Genomic DNA, 21,035 nt, shown 5'->3' on the forward strand with positions numbered 1-21,035 from the left:
GTGAAGAGCTGGGAGACAGGTGTATGTGCGTTACGTGAAGAAAGCCAAGCTGAAAAGGCTGTGTGCTGTATGATTCCAACTAAATGAGGTCATGGGGAAAAGAAAACTATGCATTCAGGGACTCCGTGGATAGGCAAGATGAGCAGACAAGGATACGAGTGACCTTGAGAGCTGGGAAGCTACTCTGTACCACAATGGTAGATAAACGTGATTGTCCATTTGTACAAGCCTGTACTATGTACAACACAGAGTGGAACCTAATGTAATCTAAGAACTGTGAGAAATAATGATGTGCCAGTGCAGGTTCACCAGTCGTAAAAATCCAAAATCAAGGTGAAGGAAGCATAAAGTCAAGATCAGGGCCACAAAGGCAATCGTGCAACAGGCCACAACCAAACAATTGCACTTGTTCTGCACATCAATACGTATGAAAGCCAATTTCATACGTAAGCGTTTAAGAAAAACTAGGCTACTTTAAGGAAACAAGGAGTGAAAGACTGACTGAAAATAAATATCACACTAGAATTTCAGAAGTAAATAGGAAAAACTGTTGATACAGTATTGAAATGATCAGTAGTCCTTTAAATGATAATAGTCCTTTTAAAACAAATTATTACTTTCAAGCTCATATAAAGCTGATTTTTATCCCCTTATTAACTGTCTCGCCAGCACTATATTTTGTCTTGATAACTTTGAAATATATTTGTAAACACAGAGACAAAATGAGTATTTCTTACAACTGTTAATGGCCTTCTTGCTTAAACATGATAGTGATTTGCATTTGCAATTAGTGAGGTTTTAAATTAATTCACTTAAAGATAATAAAAATGGGCATAAGAGTTTTTGGTGCTTTCAAATGTTTTTCCTTAAATTAAAAAAGCAATATAAAAACATTACAGAAAACTTGGGATATAAAAACAGAACACATTTATATTGCCAGAAAAACTATTTTCATTTTCCAATGTACCTTGCAGAATATTTTTCAAACGCATATGTTTTAACCTAATTGCAATCCTCTCTAAAATATAATTTTGCATCCTGCTTTTTCACTTAATACATCATAAGCATCTTCCATATTGCAGCCTTTGTAATTATAGTTTTATGGCAATGTAATTTTTAAAGTGCACTTGATTTATTCAGCAATTACTTCAGAGTTGGACATACAGTTGCTTCCAATTTTTTGATGTTATAAATAATATTGTAAAGACAATCTCTGCATATTCCTTAATGTTACTATCTTGAAAGAGATGCCTAGAAGTGGAAACATTTTTATGACAGTCAACACACACTGCCAAATGCCTTTCATCTCTACTTGGACGACCCATAAACTTCTCAAACTTAATATGTTCCGAGCTGAGCTCATCGTCACCCCACCCCACCTCCACCTGTTCCTCCTTCCATCTTCTCTCTCAGTGATTGGCACTCCCAGATGCTCAGCTGAACTCAAACGCCATCATCTTTGACTCTTCTCCTTGTCTCCACATATTCAATCCATCATCTTTCTCTGACATTGGCCTGAAATAACTCTGCTCACACGCATGTCCACTCTGTCCCATCCCCTAGTGCCCTAGTGCAATTTCTAGCTCTGTCACCTAATGGGGAATGAACCACAGCCCCTACATGGTTCCCCGTCACCCATTTTTTCTCCCTATTCCCCAGGAGGCTGTGTACTAAATGAATGAATGACATTGACACAGTTTTAAAAACACATGCAGAACACAAATGTCAGGCTTAAAAGCAATAGATACTGGATCTTGCTAATGGATATAAATAAGCGTATTATTTCTTGTGTAGAATTAGTAAGTTTGAACATTTTTTAACTAGCTAATTTAGCATGAAGTCACATGTAGCACTAATTGTAGAGTATACAACTAAAATTATTTTTTTTTATAAATTTGTCTTTTTTATTTAGGTAGATTTTTGAGATAATGAAATCTAAAATTTTGTGTAAGGAGAAATAAAAACAATCTTTATCATTCTGACCTGGGCTGATGTTTTCAAAATTTAAAATATGTGTAAACAGATCACATGAACTGTAATAGAATATAATAATTCAGATTATTAGGAGTTAAAGTAAGCCACACAAAAGTGTTTCTTATGAAGAATATTTTCTTCCTAGTTTAAACAACTGAATTTCCATCTATGAAGCAAAGTACAACTACTGAGATCTTTAAACATACAATGTGAAGTCGCCAGCATTGTGGCACAATGCTTAAACCACTGCCTGTAACAACAGTACCCCATATGAGTGCCAGTTCAAGTCCCAGTTGTTCCACTTCTAATCCAGTTCCCTAAAAATATTATGTACCTGGAAAAGCAGTGAAGGTTGGGTAACGTCACCTGTGTACAAGACCTAGAAGGAGTTTCAGGCTTGTGGCATAGGCCTGGTCAAGCCCTGGTCTTTCGTGGACATTGGGGAGTGAACCAGCAAATCAATCCTCTCTCTTTCCTCCTCTCTTATAACTGACTTTCAAACAAATGCATATTTTTCAAAAACATATAATGGGATGAACCAAGCAATGGGCAAATAATTTAAACCAAAACTTGTTTTTCAGTAATAGCTAGATACATGGGACCGGTAATCCTATTTCTTCCAATCATTCCACTAACTAATGTATTTTATTCTTTATTTTGTTGTAATTAGGAGACTGAAAACAATTGAGATAATGTGCCCACGAGGGCTACGTGCTGCATGGGAATCTCGAGGTCTCAGGACCAGCAGGCCCACGCTTCTGCCTTTCACTCCACCCCACTTTTATCCTGTACATATCTTCAGTGAATCAATCAAAAATTATGGTGAAAAATGAAGGCCTAACTTCATTGCAACATGAAATAAATGGAAAAGTAACCAACAACTAGGGAAAAACTGAAAAACTGACAGGATTGATAACTGGTACAATCTGAAGCATTGCATTTTTTCACCGAACTTTCTCACACTCCAATCAAAAAAGGAAAAAAAAAAAAAAGTAGATGCCGGAGAGGGAGTCTGACAATGCTGTATGCACCTAAAGGTCTCACTGACACCCAAGTGGAAAACATGTTTTCCTTGTGCATGTTTCTGACAGGGAACACAAACGCTGCTAGGTCCCCTCAAGCCCCAACCCCATCTCCATGCTGTGCTCCCTCCATTCAGTCTTTCCCCGATGCTCTGTCTCAGGATGAAATCTGAACCACTGTCTTGGCATGCAAGTCCCCAAATGATCTGGTCTCTGTGCCCTGCTAACCATCACGTCTAGTTTCCTCTCAAGTCCTTTTACATGTGCAAGGTTTTCATGGCCACCACTCTCTCTGTCCATGTTTAGTGCTTACTTTTATTTGAAAGTAAGGAGAGAGAGAGAGAATTTTGCTTTCTGATGACTTGCTCTCTACATGTCTCCAGCAGCCAGAAGCAGGCCAGGCTGAAGCCAGCAGCACAAGCTCCACCCAGGGCCTCTGTCATAGGCACATGTGTGTTCTTCCCTTTAACTCAGCTGAGCTTCACTTGCTCTCTGAATCCCTTCTGAGTACAGCTGACGTGAGGGTGCTCGCTCTGGGAATACCTCACGTGTGTTACATACGACATTGATGTGAATGATTATTTGCCCAGTATCTAGAAGACTGTATTAACTGCATTTTTTAAAGCACTGTGCCCCAATTCATAGCATTCTCTCATTAAAGCTACCACTACCTACTAATCTATAAAAGAAAAATGACATAATTTAGAGAGGCTGTATTGATTTTGATGATTAGTTTTGTAATAAAAAATGGACTGACACAGGTTTCCATTTTTTATTAAAGACTAATATTATCAAGAATTCCTATCTCAGATCAGCATCATTTCACAAAGGAAATGATATTTACACCTAACATACAGGAAGGACATTGTTAAGGCATAAAGGGCAAATCTGTGAGTCACCAAAGATGGAAACAAATTCAGAACCCCCAGGAGCATGCCTTTCCATCTGACCGATACTTGCTCACCATGGATTTGTACTTCCTCAAGTGTAACTTTTTACTGATGACTTTGATGTAGATGAAAATTAAACAATTAATTTGAGAGAGTACTTTGTGACAGGATCTCAAGAATAAACTACAATTCTCTGTTGTCGGTTGAGGTTAAATCTACGTGCTTTGGTGCCCAGAGGAAACAGTGGTAGGTTTGACAATCTCTTATGAAAAGTGAGTATATTCTTTAATCCTCACACCCCATCATTCCCTTCAGAGTCACCATTTACACCACATCATTCAACCGTGGCTGGCGGCTAGGACATGCCTAGAGTGAAATGTGAACCTGCCCCCCTTTCCACCAGCTTTATCCCAGGCTAAATGCATCCACGCATCCTCAGCCCCTGGCTGGGTTTCAAGCACAAATGCAGCACTGAGACCAGACCAGAGATGGCCAGTTGGTTTGGGTTATAGGTCCGGTAAGCGAAAATGAATCTTTTTCAGAGGGCTCAACCTCCCTTTGTAGGAGCTTACTCGCTTTGAAGTCAATCTTTATGATTGTTTTCTGTTTGATTTAGAAGTTTGAAAGCTGTCGGTGAGTTCTGCAGAAATGAAAACAATGCTTATCAGGACAGACAGCAGCAGGGACGCTGGGGAGTGGGTTCCTGATGCCTGACATTTACGGGCCCCTCAGGTCCACCCAGGGGTCTGCTCCGGAGAGTGACCCCGTCACGTGCTGCTTATCTGACAACACAGATCAAGTACCGGAAAAAATCAGCAGTGAGTACACTGTGGCTGTCAGATAACAGCAAAACATCTCAAGGAGTTTTTGTTTCTTAAATTAAACCCAGGACCAACACCTGCAGTATACATTAAGCAGAATATTTATCAGGTGCTCAGTAACAAGTCTGATACACATGAACAGGCACGTATCTATGCATATATATTTAAGTTGGATTTTAGAAAAGCAAGGATTGTGAGTCCTTAGCTGTCTCTGCTCCCACCTCTTGATATTTTCAATACTTCAATTAAGAAAAGGACTTGTAGCCTATAATACTTTCAAAAGGAAACAGAAGCAAAAATATGTGCTAAGTGAATTAAAGGCCATGACATACTCCATTTAATAGGAAGGAAGTCACCAGAGATGAGCCAGGCAGATTCATTTCTAAATGTAAAACTTTAAAAATCGTTACTATGACTTTCTTTGACAACTAAAGAAACCATGCTAAACCCTCCGCAAGAATAAACTTTTCTTCTGAATTATTTCTCAAGTAGACTCTCATTTCACTGCTCCATATATAAGGACACTGTAGCAATGGAGCTGACATTGGGCACAATTTATAGAAATGCTATTTTAAAAGACTTCTCATATGAATACTTTGTAAAGGTTAAGGCTTAACATTAAATTAAAACTCATGGAAAGCATTTCAAGTTGGGATGGGATCTGAGACAGGAGTCTAAATAAATGCCACAGCACTGACTCTCTCAAATATCTCACAGCATATGCTGCTCTCTAGCAGGTGTTGGGGGGTCAGTCAGCTAATGATTGAATTCTCCAACAAGTACCCAGAGGACAAAAATTCTGTTCTTAATTTAGAGTCGCATGCTCAGGCCCAGCCCTGGGCTCCAAGATTCAGACGGCCAGGAGCGTATCTGTGTTCTTCATAATGTTCTCCTGGCACTCCTCTGGCTGCACCGGTTTAGAGGCACTGCCTTAGGTCAGCGTCTGCTTTAGAGGGTTGCTTAGTTCAACTTAGTTCACTTCAGGGCCTAAAGATGGAACACACACTACTCAAGCGAGAAGGGGTGACGCCCTTCCCTGCCTAATAAAACGCTGCCTACTGAGAGCTGAACTGATGCCTGGCTTTTGTGCCTGCTTCTTAGTGGCAAACACCAGTTCACAATTGCTCTAGGAAACACTCCCTATTTAGAGCACGCTTTCATGAGAGCTACCCCTTGTACAGTCCTGTCTTCACAACTCAGTGGGGAACAGGACCACCCTGCATCTTGGAAGTGAAAATGTCACCACTGGAACAATGCATTCATACCTAGACAAGAAAAAATAAAGCAACTGCGTTCTGCAAAGCACTTCTATGTGGCTGATGTCAAAAATCCATTGCTGTAACACAGAAGAGAAAATTTAAGTCTAGAATATAAAGTTGGACTTAACATTAAAAATAGCTCGTTGCTTTGCCCCCTGCACTGCTCCTGCCTACTCTCAGACTTCTGTGCTTGGGACCCCTTACTCTTAATTCTAGTCAGTTTCTCTGCCATGCGGCCCTTACATTTAATTTTTTTTAATCCAGGAATCCTAGTGACTTCCAGATATCAACTGTATACAAGTGCTATTGGGGTTATGGATGAAGAAGTAGTTGGAACGTTGGGATATATTATGCAACACATCTTGCACCTTTATGGGGCTGGGCATGAGGGTGGGAGAAGCAAATCCGCCTTGAGATGCTGACATTGATACTTTCAATGGGCCCAGGCTGGCCTTCTTGATCTCTGTAGGGATACCTGTCCTAGTTTGGTATTCGTATTGCATGAGAATTGTCAAACCTCTTCCAAACATGCTGTCATCCTTACTGTTACAGTGCTGAGAGAGTAGGGTGCCCACTGGGACAGCGGAGCAGGTTGAGGCATGAGAGGAGCTTAGCATTTGCCCAATGTCACCTGCACTGTGAGTGATAAGTCAGGCTTTGGGCTCTCATGCCACAGGAACGGTTTTCAAATCCACTCTAGGCATCCGTCACCAACACATGGTGGAAAGAATGTTCAAGGCGAAGACACAGTTTCCTAGAATAAATTTACAGCCGTTGGTGCATCCTTCCACAGCTGATAACTGGGGCATCAATTTCCTTTGAAAGCCTTGGGCATAAATGATCAGCTTTGTCTAGACCTAGTGCTGTAATTCAGGATGTGATGCTGATCTACACTCAGGTTCATTGGTTCTGGAACCTGAGATGTGAAGAACGACTAACATTCACACTTTGTCCACTCAGAAAGTTGTCAGGATGTGCATATCTTCATAAAATCTATTTTTTTATTAAAAAATAAAATGCAATAGGCCATTTTCCATCTCCAAGTGTGATAAAATCACCACAGTAAAGAATCGAGAGTTAAGGCATCAGATGAAGGTCTGCTTACCCCTCCTTCATGTTGTTGATGGGAAGTGGCACACGGCCACCCCTGTCTAGAGCCGACGTGATGTTGATGGCATTCAGTCGCTCTGGCTGCCACACATTTTTCACTGCCCCCAGAAAGTCTCCAAGAACCTCACTGGCCAGCATCTCTTCCACGTTCATATTTTTTATGAAGAATTCTGCCTGATATGGCAACGGGAAGTCTAATTTTGGTGGAAAAGGGATGTATATATTTAATGAAGTAGTCTTTTACAAGAGAAACAAAAGAACAATTTGAGTTTTGTCCAATCTACTCATGATCCTGGTAGCAGAGAGAGTGTGACACAGGTAGCTGTTGAGATTTGTGCCTTCTGCCTCTCTGGACTAACCCAATTGGAGATCAACAATATTGGGGGGGGGGAGCCCAAAAAAATCATTTGTCCTGAGCATGTGCAGATTTTTTTCTTGTCATTACCCACTAAACAACACAACACTGATTTACACTGTATTATGTACCACAACTAATCTAGAAATGATTTTAAATATGTGGAAAGATGTGTAAGACTCACATGTACACATTATACTTTTCTATGACGATTTAGCATCTGCAGAATTTAGTATCTGAGGTAGGGTCCTGGAGCCTACCCCTTACTGGCACCGAGAAATTACTGGATGATGTCATAGGCTTTCTATATACCAAGGAGTATATCTAAAAATAAAGCAGAGTGTGCACAGAGCTTTATCCACAACATAACAAAATCCAGGGTAATTCTGAGATTTGGCCAAAACTGGAAGAAAAATTTAACCTAAATTTTCAATTTATAATATAAATATTCTCACAAAAGTGTTGATTATATGTTCAATAAAATTTTTAAAAAAAGAACAATTCTATTCTGATCGCTGTATAATAGAATATTTCAGGAAAATGACAAGGGGATTTCATACAACTCTATATCTCACACTGGTAAGAGATTATTTAGCTGTTTCCCTCCAAATGTCTCTCCAAAATTTTCTTTTAAATACTTCAAAATGTTGTGAACCAATGCTTTGTTAAATTCAGATCCTCAGTATTAGAAAATCTAAATAAATAATTTCAACTTCACGAGTGCGGTTCTTGAACTATTAACCATTATTTCCTATCCTCTAATTGTTCTACCTAGATTAAGAATAGATTCTATTTAATAGTGCTGCTGTAATAAGGGTTAATTTGCTTTAAAACTGTTGACTGGGAGACAAGCAAAGTTAAGGAGTTAGGTGAATAGCAACATTTAATAGAGAAAAGGATGCTCTTGTCTTTCCCCATCTCTTCAAACGGAGGGGCTTTATCTGTGGAGGGGCCAGGAACATGGTGTAATTTGAACTTCCTTCATTGACTTTTATCTATGCAAGAAGACATCATGTATAAAAACATTCTGCAGAGTTCCAACACATGATAAGATTGGAAAATATGAAACTTTAGCTCTTAAAGGAGAAAAGGCTGATGCTCTTAAATCTTACTTTAAAAAGATGAGAAAATATTCCTACTCTCTACAGATGTAAAGCGTTCAACCTGACCCTTTTGTATATCTTCTGATTTAAAAAAAAAAAACAAAAAACAAAAATCTTGTCTCTGTAATGCCTTCTATTTCTATTCAATAAATAAAAACAGGGCCCAGAGTGATGGCTCAGTGGCTAAATCCTCACTTTGCATACACCAGGATACCATATGGGTGCCAGTTTGTGTCCCAGCTATTCCACTTTCCCTCTAGCTCCTTGCTTGAGGTCTGGGAAAACAGCAGAGGATGGCCTAAAGCCATGGGACCCTGTACCCATGTGGGAGACCCGGAAGAAACTCCTGGCTCCTGGAGTTGGATCGGCTCAGCTCCAGCCATCGTGGTCACTTAGGGAATGAACCAGTGGTCAGAAGATCTTTCTCTGTTTCTCCTTCTTTTTATAAAATCTCATTGTTCAATATAAATAGATAAATTGAAAAAAATACAAATCAAAATAACAAAATTGCAGAATGAATACCTGAGAATCTAGTGACCTCAATTCTTTTGAAGCCATTTTTATAATAAAAAGACATAGGATGCCAGAGATGGAGGTGGGAGAGAAATTCTGGCTTTGAGATTGTGAATAGGAGCACGGCCAGTTCTTCCAAAAGATGTGTTTCATGGAGACCCTAACCACAGAAACCCCTTTTCTTATCTCCTACATGGTCAAACCTTGGCCTTATCATGTTTCTAGACCGGGTTAATGGATATATCATCTGCCATCTTCAAATGTTGATATTCTTTTATACAGATAAATGTCCTGTTAAAACACAGTTCCTGCCTTATACAGGAAAAAAAAAAAAAGGTAGTTTAATCATGCTACATTATTCTCCATTCCTGGAAATAATCATGTAGAATTGTGTGGTGAAGAAGGGCTTCTTGGCAATAAATAACATCTCATTTATAAGTAGTGCCAAACAGTTTTTCAATGTGCTGGAAATCTATAACCTATTCATCTTGTTCACTATTATGAAGTCTGTAAAACTTTGTTCCGACAGCGAGTGCTACTTTTCTGGAGCTCTGTTATTTGGCCTTTCTGAATCCACGTGACTCGGCTTCTTGGCTCCCTCTCCGAGACCTGCTGCGAAGCCTGTTGCTGCCACCACGCCCCTTGGCGGCACTGGCCTATGCAGCTGCCTGCTGTCTACCCCGCCAAGAGCTGCTGCCAGGCATCCCAGAGATGACTCACAGCGGCTTTCTAACTCTGGGGAAATCCCACGTTGGCTATATTTGGAAGTCACAGAGGCCAAGAGAACAGTAGGCCAACAGATTGGTGGCAGGCCTCGCAGGCGCTAAATCCAATTTAGAGAATCACTTTATGTACTCTCCTAGAGCTCCCTGTCAGTGTGAGACCACATGACTAATTTCCCAGTAGGTCTCTCCAAACCAGAGACAGCTGGGCAGGGAGCATGATTACCCTGGTATACAACTTTGATTATCTGTTTTCCTCAATCTGATCTGGGACAAACAGTGTGACTGCAGGCCTCGCTCAACAATGTACACCCTAGTGTGCACATTCATTTTGTCTGGGCCGGCAAGGACAAATGCATGATCTTTAGTTCTGGGATTTTCAAATTACTTGGACCCACTAATCCCTACATAAAAGGCAAGAGTCAAAGTGCAGGCTCCCCAACTCAGCCACTCCTGATCCCTCCGCAGCACACCTTCATAACGCCTGCACTGGATAAACAGCCCTTGGACCAGTCTTCCTCCTATCAATAGCATCCAGCAGTCCTTCATCAGTGTCTAGCAGAGCACTGGTCCCCAGGAGCAAGGCCCACTGAGATGCTTTGTGTGTGTTCTGTCTACAGCACTGAGACTAGACTTGAGGAGGAGCAAAGTCGGCCTTTCTTTTAGTCGGCAGGGACTCCAGCATCTGACCCTGAGTGTCAGGCTCAGGAGAGTACAATGGGGGGGCACATGGTCCCAACTCACCGTAACATGACTATCACAAGTTCTTATGGAAGAAGGAAAAAGCACCCTACTCATTCAGAGTACAGAGAACTTTAGGATGCATCCATTCAATCAAAACAGTTGCCTAAAACAAAACAAAAGCATCTCTGATGCAAATATGGATTATTCTTTCCTGGAGGAGAGTGGTCAGTCTTCTGTCTAGGCCCAGAAAACAGGCATCTACCAGACGTGCTTTTCATATAGGAAGGTCTTTTAGCATTGTACACTTACATTATTTGTGACCTGTAATTGATACTGCTAAAACATCTGTGAAAAAACATTCAGTTAGGTGGGGTTTGATTTTTCACTAATCTTATACACACACACACACACATATATATATATATATATATTTAACTTCACAGGAAATGCCTTAATTCATATAGCATAAAGGCAATTTTTAACTCAGCCTTAACTGAATTATCATGAATTCAAAATTAGTAGATTCTGATAGAGTATTTGGTTTGTTTGCTTCTAAGTATATCAGAAAATAGCAGCAAGAGTTTTCCCATCAGACTGGACAACTGTTTCACTGTATTCACACGGAGGAATGTTCTATATCACTCCTCTCCTGTCCCCTGCAAAAGCAGTATCTAACATAGACAGCATTATTCTATGACTTGCAAATTTTAATTACAAGTTTTAAGTGATGCTTATTTTTCCCAGTCAACTGTCAAAGTAGGGTCCAAATTTTTGTAAGAGTAATTCTTAGAATATTTCTTTTGTCCTTAGCCTTGGAATGCCTTAAGAAATTAACAAGAGTTAGAGCATATGCAACTCTAAAATCTGATGGACTCTAGTAGCTACTGATGAATGATTAGCTATTTGGGAAGGAAACTGTGTCTCAAACTGCGGTTTATTTTTACCTGTAACTCACCATGTCTTAACACATAACCCGAGCACCAGTCATGGTGAATTTTAAGGTAAAGTAATAAAACTGTCCGAAATCACTATTCATGTACATTGTAGTCACTCTGTGTTACGCCTATTTCAAGCCTTCACTCTTGGAATCCTCTCCCCAGACTTCGGAAATAAACATTATTCTTAGTTCAATTTTACAGATGAGGAAACCAAAGTTCATAGAAATGAATGGGCACTCTGTTTGGCTCTTGACTCTTGAGTGTCTCATCAACAAAATACACCATACAATATTTCACAACAAAATCAATATTGCTCCACATTAATTTCTGTATTTTACTATTTCATAGCTTACATTAGATATGTGCTATGTTGTGACTTGTAACTATATTTTAATCAGAAAACACAATGGAATACTTCTTGTAAATAAGAAAGCCATGGTTTTTTTCATACTTACCTTCTGCTGACATTATATTAATTATCAAATTATGCCTTGCAGTCTCAAAGGTGCGCCTATTGTAAGCAGTTATCTATTAGAAAAAGAAAACCATATTAAAGAATGGAAGCATTATTTGTAAGGCCAAATTCATTAAGGGTAAAAATGAAAACAAATTACTGTTCTATCCTTTTTCATATTTAGTGGTATATTCACAAAATGTTTCTTCTGTGGGCAATAAGAACTCAGTGCTTTTAGCCATATTATAGAAAAATAAATAATTAGGCAGTTCTATTTATGTATTAAAACTAAAAGTTGAATGCAGAAAGACTCTTTCACGCAAGTCCACTAAATGCTGGTACCAAGGCAGAGGCATCATTAGTAAATGGATTAACCATTATGAACTACTTACCAGTGACATTCTAAGATTTCACGAAAAAAAAAACACCCTAAACAATATAGTTTTTCACTTTTCAATGGAGTTTAAGGATTGTAATAGCAAGTACACTTTAAAACAAGCCCAACCTTGTGCTGCTTACACTTACTACTAAACTCCACACCAATGAGCCAAAACCATCACAAATGACCCTTTGGCAAATCATCCCTCACTCATGAGCACAGTAAAGCAGTAAAGACCATAGTCTCTACAGCTAACCACGCATGCTCAAAAAACACAAGTCCATCCCTCCCGGAGTCAGATATTAGTAAATGTTCACAGAGTCAATGAACTTCTATCATGAGCAATTCAGAAATAACCACTGCAAACAGCAAACACAGCAAACACCAGAGCAGATTAAAGCTTTCAAAAATCAAGGAACGATTAAGTTCATAACAGGTATTAAATCACGCAGACACATCTGTAGTACCTCCACAGCACACTTGGCTGTGTCAAAGTCTCAGACTCACAGCGCTGGCCTCCTGGGAGCGATCATGGCCAGGGTCGTGGCCACAGTAGACGCTGAGACACACACCAAAGAGTCGGGGGAAACCTGCTCAAATTAGAGTCTTGTGATTTAGCTTTTTAAAAAAATAAGTGTCAGAGATTTTTATTCATAATGAATGAATTTCAAAATATATGATCTTTGGAAACACGTAAGAGTTAGAATACGACCTTTGGAATAAATCATGACAAACTTAGAACGAGATGTGGATGATGTCCATAGTACTCTACAAGCTTCGTGCAGGGGTACACGCTCATCACAGCGTTTGGGCTGTTACTTTGTGGACAACCACGTTCACTATGGAGTCCACGGGTTTAGGCTACAGCTCTTTTGTTAATGCGCACCCTGGGGGATAGCAGCTGATGGCTCAAGTACCTGGCTCATTGCCACCCATGGGAGACCCAGGCTGAATTTGGGCCCCTGGCTTCTATCTGGCCCACTCTTGGTTATTACAGACATTTGGAGAGAGAACCAGCAAACGGGAGTTCCTTTTTGCTCTCTCTGCTCTCAAATAACCAAGCAAAAAGCATTTTTTTTTTTTAGTTTGTGGAAAATAGAATTAGAAAGTAAGTTTAAGTTGGTACAAAAATATTTTGAAAGCCATGCCTAATTCCATAACATACATTTCCTGTGAGCTTTTTAAAGACCTCCTCCATAGGCACACATATTTTGAATGGTTTTATTATTACACAAAGTCCAAATTTCTGGCTGGATTTTTCCTTGGTACCATACCTTGAGACACATAATCAGTTATGCTCACATTGCATGCTAAAATTAAACTAGCTCTTAAGAAACACTAGCAGCTATTGTTCAAATAAACCAAATGAAAAATATAAAACGGGTTTTACTTGCACATTTTCATGACTGAAAAAGTTCATGCTGCAAAATATATAATCAATAATAAAATATCAATGCTCTATTATTAGAATATGTTGAAGAGTCAGCCAGAAAAAAAGTTCAATATTTTAAAGTTTACAGTAATAGTTTTACAGTTAAACTTCTCATATTTATAAAAGAAAATTTCATTACAATAAATTTTATAAATTCTAATAGGTTTCTTTTTTAAAATTACAGGTTACTGTAGGGATTAAAGAATATTTTACATCAGGAGACAAAATCTTACTTACCTGAATATATGTGTAATTTACAGCCCTAACAGAAGATAATCCTTGTACAACTTCTAACGTGACACTAACATACTCTAACATCCTCGATCCAATCAGAACTATTATGGTGTGAAGACCTCCCAGGCAGAAGGGAGATGCGTGGGTGTGCTTTATTTTGACTCCCTAGTTCTAAAACAGCACATGTTCTATTTTGGTGCTTAGAACATGAAAAAGGTGTCAGACATCTGTTAATCAGTCGATTTATATGATTAAAAGCAAGCTGAAGACAGTAAACTTTTGATAAAAGTATTTTATAATGTTTACTCATCACTATGCATGGATATGAATGAATTATTTACAGATAAATCACTGAGTTATATAAAATACATACTACATTTTCATCACTATCTTTTTAGTATATGATTTGATTCACATCGTTAACACTCTCTGTTAGGAGTAAGGTATAAGGATATAATTAACTTTGCAATTTGTCTCAATACCTGCGTTTCTCTTATCCTAGCCCCACCTTTCCCCAACCAGAGACAGTTTCTTTGAGTCTGATTTTAGCATTTATTTCATTGTACACATTGTTTTGCTGCAGATGCAGGCACACTTAAAACACATTTAATTTGCTAATTTGTGAGTCCTATAAAAATGAGATACTATATACTCTTCTGTTATTTTAAAAACAAAAAGTATGTATTAAATATTCTTCTACATTGTTGGTAAAGCTTAAGTTCATGACTGTTTTTAATATTCACTGTATGAATATACCCTGATTTATTAATGCATTTTCCTTCTGACAGATTTTTGGGGTGTCCACTGTTTTGCAGGTTTCCAATGTTTTCCTATATAAACATGGCTTAATGAGCAGGACTGTACTTGGCTCCAGGTGGCCGTCTGCAAGGGTCTATTAGGGGAAGTATGCCCAAGGTAGGACTGGAATACACAGTACGGTGCTACTCAACCGAGGTCGGTACTGCTGCCCAAGTGTTTATGTCAATTCCCACATTCAACTGCAGCGAACTGTTCTGATGGTAAAATTATCAACACCGTCTTAAATCTGATCATTCTTCATGACCGCTACGAGCAACCTTCTTCTTTTCCAAAAATACTTATTTTATTCATTGGAGAAACAGAATGCCAGAAACAGGGTGGGAAATGTGGGAAAGAGACAGACACTTCCCAGTTGGGCTGCAATGGCTGGGAGCCAGGAGCCAGGAACTCCATTACAGTCTCACGGTCTCACATAGGGGTGGCAGGGATCAAAGGACTGGGCTCATCCTCTGCTGCTTTCCCACGAGCATTAGAAGGGGGCTTAGCGGCAGAGCAGCCAGAGCTTGAACCTCCACTCCAATACAGGATGCTGGCACTGTGGGTGGTGGGCTACCCCACCGTATCATAATGCTAGCAAAAGAAAAAACTCATCCACCTTCGTGACTCCTCTTTGGTGAAATGTCCTTTTCTTACCTAATTTTAAGACTACTTTTGCGAGTTTAGAAACTCATTGTACATCAGCTACATGCACTAGAAATGTCTTCTTCCAATGGTTTTTATTTTATTATATTTTTTTGGTCAATAGTTTCTTTTTATGGACATAAATCCACAGGCTTAACATAGCAAACTCTAACAATCTACCTCCTGAATAATATTTAGTTATCTTTCAAAAAAGATTTATTTATTTTATTTACACGTCAGAATAACAGAGAAAGAAAGGGAGAGGGAGGGTATGAGAGGGGAAAGAGTGAAAGAGAGAAAGGGAGAAAAGGAGGAAAAAAAAGGATCTTTGCTGGTTCACTCCCCAAATGGCCACAAGGCCAGGGCTGGGCTGGGCTGAAGCCAGTTCTCCCCCGTGCGTGCAGGAGCTTACGCATTCAGACCATCTGTCACTGCTTTTTCTAAGCCACTAAAGAAAGAGCAAGATCAAACCAGAGCAGCCGGGACTCGAACTGCTGCCTTCATGGGACATGGTGCTGCAGATGGTAGCTTGACCTGCGACACCATAACAGCAGCCCCAACATTAGGTTTTATTTAAGAGTTCTAAGGTTGTGGCCAGTAGTTGGATCCCTTCCACCCGTATGTGAAACCTGGGATGAGTCGGGGCTCCTGGCCTCACTGGTTACCTGACTACTGTAGGCATTTTAAAGGGAGCAAACCAGCAAACAGAAAGGCTGTCTCCATCTTTCAAAGTAATACATATTTTTAAATAAAATAAAAGCGATATCTTTACTAAAAACACATTTTTTTCTCAATACTTGCTATTCAGGTGTGGAAAAGTCACGATTTTTACACAGTCCATACAGCTTAACCTTATCTGTTAGATTCTTAGCAGTCATTGACGGTAGGCTATCTGTGCCAGGCCCTAAATGGTCACTTTTTAATATAAAAGCTGAAAAGAAAGACTTGACAGAGAGGAAAGCATGGTATATTTCTAAATGTTTACTGGAGTGTTTCTAGGCACAAAACACTACAAGCCACTGTCATGGAACTTCAACACTATAAACTCAAATTCCAAGCAAAAAAAAAAAAGCAATTTATTAAGGAAATTACCTCAATGATAGTCGGCTTCCCCACATTTTCAGCTGTTGGAGACCCGTACAGGACTCCATCACTATAGGGTGTCCTCTGGATATAGCGGAGCCATCCAGGTCGGTCCGGGTAACCCATTAAATTTGTGTTAAATGTTATAGGATCATTACTAATCTCGCCTAAATAAGAAATACAGAATTAACACATAATTATTTTTACACAAGCAGGTTTTGCAGTCTCCATCAAAACATTCTGCACAAAGACTTTTTTTCCCCTTATATCTGTAGCAAACTAAATACACATCCAAATCTATCTGGAATTTAGATTAGGGCCTCCCGCAAGGAGAATCAAACCTGTTGATTGTTTCATTAGTCTAGAAATCAGATGCAACAAAGTAGATTCACACACTTTTCTTGGAAATTTTTGTTTGTTCAAGTAAAAGTAGAATGATCCACTGCTAAGATACCCATCTTTCAGGCAGAATTTTTTTAATTCCCATTAATCACAGGGATGAGCTCTTTATTTTGTGAAGCATCCCTTTCATCAAAATTGTAGACAATATTAAACTAACATTAAAGGATATCCCCAAATTACAAAAGTATCACAAAAACAAAATACAACTTAGAACATCAGCAGACAGGATGAAAAAGATGCTACGCATCCCAAACAAATGAAGTAACTGATAGGGACCACAGCTGTTGGAAACCTGCAATGGCACCGCTCTTCGTGAACACGGGCCTGCCCACACGTGTGCTAAGAGCCTCACAAGCGTTGTTCCTCCTGCTCTCCAAACGGCCTCATGAAAACAGACCTTGTTTCAGACCTAATTTTGTTGACAGGATATATAAAGTTCCATCTTAAGCAACTTTTCTATGTTCATATTAAATGGTGAAATGAGAATCTAAAGGCTTAGCCATCTACTTTGCAAATATGGAGAAAACATGAATTAAAAGACCACCTTGTGTCTTCCATAGCACTAACACGGCTCAGTGCCTCATGGATGTGCTCAGGTGGCAATTCAACAGAGGCCACGAGAAGATACTGGCATTCTTTCTAAGGCTAAAAATGTGTTCTTACAAAACAATTTTCAGAAAATCCATTTTGTGACTTTTTCATACAACTTCATATGTTTTCTCTTGTATTTCTCTGCATCTTCATTAATTTGCAGACATTTCTGATCATTCAAAACAACACATTTAAACCAACAGTGAATTCACTAAGACTTCTTAATTGGTCATATTTTAAATGAAAAATTAATCCCCATTATACTGTTAGGAAGTTATACAAAATTATCCTACATTCTAAAATCTTTTGAAGAACTCCTAATGCCATATTTTATTCTCTTCTACAACATGCATAGTTTTCTAAAACCTAAGTCTTAATATGGAAAACCATAATTACAAAATAGTAACAATTTCTATATGCATGTAAGTAGATCATTTATCAGAAACATAAAACTCAGGTATTGGAACTCAGAAATACGCTTTCCTTAAAATTCAGAAGTGGACCGATCTGGCTTTGTGGCATAGCACGCAAGCCAGCACCTCTGATGCCAGCATCTTAGGTTCCAGTTCAAGCACCAGCTGTTCTAATTCTGATGCAGCTTCCCTGCTCATGTGTCTTGGAAAGCAGCAGAAGATGGTCCAAGTGCCTAGGCCTCTGCCATCTCTGGAGGTGACCCGGATGAAGCGCCTAGCTCCTGGCTTCTGCTCGGGTCAGCCCTGGCCATTGCAGTCATTTGGGGCGAGAATCAGCAGACAGATGTCTCCCTCACTTCATGATTCTGTTTTCCAAATAAACTAGCACATCTTTCAAAAGGTGAATTATTTCCTCCTATAATTAAAATTATAATCCTAAGATGAGAAATATCCCACAACATTAATCTATTATGTATCCAAACCATTTCAAACCATACTAGAAATATTTGATCACAGACTGTCTTGATTAAGCATACTAGAGAGAACAAAAAAAAATTTCAGTAAATTAACCGCTATTTTCCCCTATAAAGAACATACCAGGTTTTGGGTAAGGTGGAAATTCCCCCTTAAAATACTCTCTTTCCAAGACATGCACAAAGAGGACACCTGCGGATGGGTACACGTTGCGATCCGAGTGCACCTTAGAGAAAATAGTGTACACTGGAAACAAAGGGGGAAGACACGAAACAGAAAGACAAATGAGAGAGGCTCTCAGCAGCTCCCCTTGTGCTGTGGAGAAGGCCTTCCCCGGGGAGAACCTCTGGGAAAACCACAGCAACGGGCACAATATCCATTCATAACAGGCTACTTTAGGGGAATGGGTTCAGGACTAAGCACAGAAAAGCTCTTTCCATGTGGGTTTACAGCCTTTTTCAAATACAATATAAGCAAAATTGGGCACATTTTATATTTTAAATTACTGCCAAATAATAAAGGCATCTGGCTAACTTTTACTTGAAATTATCATAAATAAAGCATGTGCATCATTGACCAACTACACACATAATTGGTACATTTTTTTTTCTTTCCTTTTTAAAAGAAAAGTACATAGAGTGATTTTTAAACTGTAATAAGCCATTCTGCACTGCTGTTTTCTAGACTAAGGAGATCAGGCTTAATATTTAACATCGATGATATATAATAAGGTCTCTTTTATACATACCTATAAAGTGAGTTGGATACTTTTTCTTAATATTCATCTCTCATCTCTCCTAGAAAATATTAATTCCATTTCCCCTGATCTTGACATTTAATAATTCAAGCAATACAATCTATATTATGCTACATCCCAAGAAAGTAATGACAATTATGCAATAAAATTCAATGCAGATAATCTCTTCAGTAGATGGAGCGGATTTCCTGACGTAAGACACACAGAGGGTGTGAGTATGTTAAAATGGTCAGAGTGCATTGATTAGTCTCCACCGACGGTTTTTTCTCTGGTCTCGTCATCTCCACCAACACATCACCGCTGTTACCCTTGCCACCTCTGCAATCTCTTTAGGGTTACTGCCTTCCCAATTGATGGCGGCCGTACTCCATATACAGATAAACCTCATCAGGCCAGCTGCTTTTTATAGTGGCAGGTGGATTTACAAATGTAGTAATTACCTCAGGAACCCCAAGGCTGCTCACATTAAAATCACAACTTACTGAAAGCCATGCATAGCAAGATCCCTGACAGTCACATTTGCAGCATAAAAACAGAAACTCCCACAAAATGTTTCTCTATCTGTGAAAATGTGTCCCTGTCGTTCTCTGGATGGCTGCCAAAAAAAAAGGGAACTGAACTAAAATATTTGGCTTGTAGCTCCACATATCCTTAACATCACTACTAAAAACACGTCAAAGGCTCTGTAACAGTGGGGAGGGAATCCCAAGCTAAGTTTAAAACAGGGAGACTCTGGCTCTGGCTTTTTCTGAGCTGCTCTCCCTCACTGGTCTTTCTAAGGTATTTCCAGTACCTAACGTCTACCCAAGATAGATGGGCTCACTGGGAGAATGGTCCTTTTCCAAATGACAAGAGAGAAAGAATCACAGGGAAATATGGGGGATGAGAATGTGAGATTTTTCTAAGTCCTCAGTTGTTTGGAACCAGACCCACACCACGATGAGCCCTGAATGTCAGGTCCTGTAGGGAGCAAGAGACGCGAGAAACCCTGGCTCGGCTTCCGGTGAGTGTCCCACTCATGTCCAGGAGACCAGCATCCACCTGACTCGGTTGGTATTTTCCCAAAGTGCTCTCTGCCCTATCAATACAAGCAAGAATGAGGAGAGCAGCTGGGGCTGGCAGCATCAGGAAAAAGTGATGGAAGAAGTAGGGTTCAATACAGCTCCGTCAGTACTAGTCGGGTTCTGGAACTCGAAATTGACTAAGCACAACAGTAGGAGACCGTGAAGCCCTTGCAAGGAAGAGAATTAAACCAGTGATGGAAGACCCTAGGGCATGCTGAAGGAGTCAAATCATGGACTTCTGGACTCATGCTGAAATGCTCTTTCGCTCTGTACACAAAGGTGTTTAAAATGACAGGCACAACCTTACAGCCACGGCAAAAAGGCTCTTCAGTTATCTGAATAAATCTCACTGGGGCTTACCTAATTTATTCTTCCTAGAGATTAACAGCATCTCAAAGTCTAACAAACACAGAGATGTGTTTACCTCGCTCCTTTTCCAGCACCTGGAAGAATACCTGACAGCTGTGAAGAATTCTGTTGGTAACTACAGATAGTGGGTGAGTGCATGCTGACAAAGCACTGTAGGAGTGTACACAGGTCTCGTGTTTGTGAAATACACTAATGTTTAAACCGTAGCACTTTACAGATAACCATCTTCCATTTACATTGTAAACTGCCCTTAGTCACCCCTACTTTTTGTTGATCAGAGGTGGTGAAGTGTAACTTACAAAGCAAACCAGAAAGTTGCTCATACGGAATAATGTTGAAATGAAACTATTTGCTAGACAGATGGTCCTCCCCAGGCCAGAAGTAGAGCCCCAAAGGGCACCTGTCACTCCGTATCACCTCACGACAAGGACTCATACACAATATCGCAGCTTCTGCTTTCACGATCTACAGAGCAAAGTCGCTATCCACCCTGGCTCTCCCGGGTTTTGAGATGATACGCACATTTCTTTATTCATGTGGACTCAATTGCCT

At 39.6% G+C, this 21,035-nt stretch overlaps 1 protein-coding gene across 6 annotated transcripts in view; it reads right to left on the bottom strand.

Annotated features, from left to right (window-relative positions):
• The window catches only part of SGCE (sarcoglycan epsilon), a 63,516-nt gene that overhangs the window by 19,942 nt on the left and 22,539 nt on the right, over positions 1-21,035 (bottom strand). For 5 of the 6 annotated variants that reach the window (XM_040964559.1, XM_040964556.1, XM_040964560.1 and 2 more), the window contains 4 exons: positions 18,417-18,539; positions 16,423-16,580; positions 11,847-11,919; positions 7,072-7,270 (listed from right to left, as the gene is read on the bottom strand). In XM_040964559.1, the coding sequence (XP_040820493.1) occupies positions 7,072-7,270; positions 11,847-11,919; positions 16,423-16,580; positions 18,417-18,539 (553 nt within the window). The remainder of the gene's footprint in view (positions 1-7,071; positions 7,271-11,846; positions 11,920-16,422; positions 16,581-18,416; positions 18,540-21,035) is intronic. The other variant, XM_040964561.1, reaches the window with a different exon arrangement.

Source organism: Ochotona curzoniae, unplaced genomic scaffold, assembly GCF_017591425.1.
Source record: "Ochotona curzoniae isolate NIBS_2020 unplaced genomic scaffold, NIBS_Ocur_1.0 scaffold_3835, whole genome shotgun sequence".
Classification (NCBI taxonomy): Eukaryota; Metazoa; Chordata; class Mammalia; order Lagomorpha; family Ochotonidae; genus Ochotona; species Ochotona curzoniae.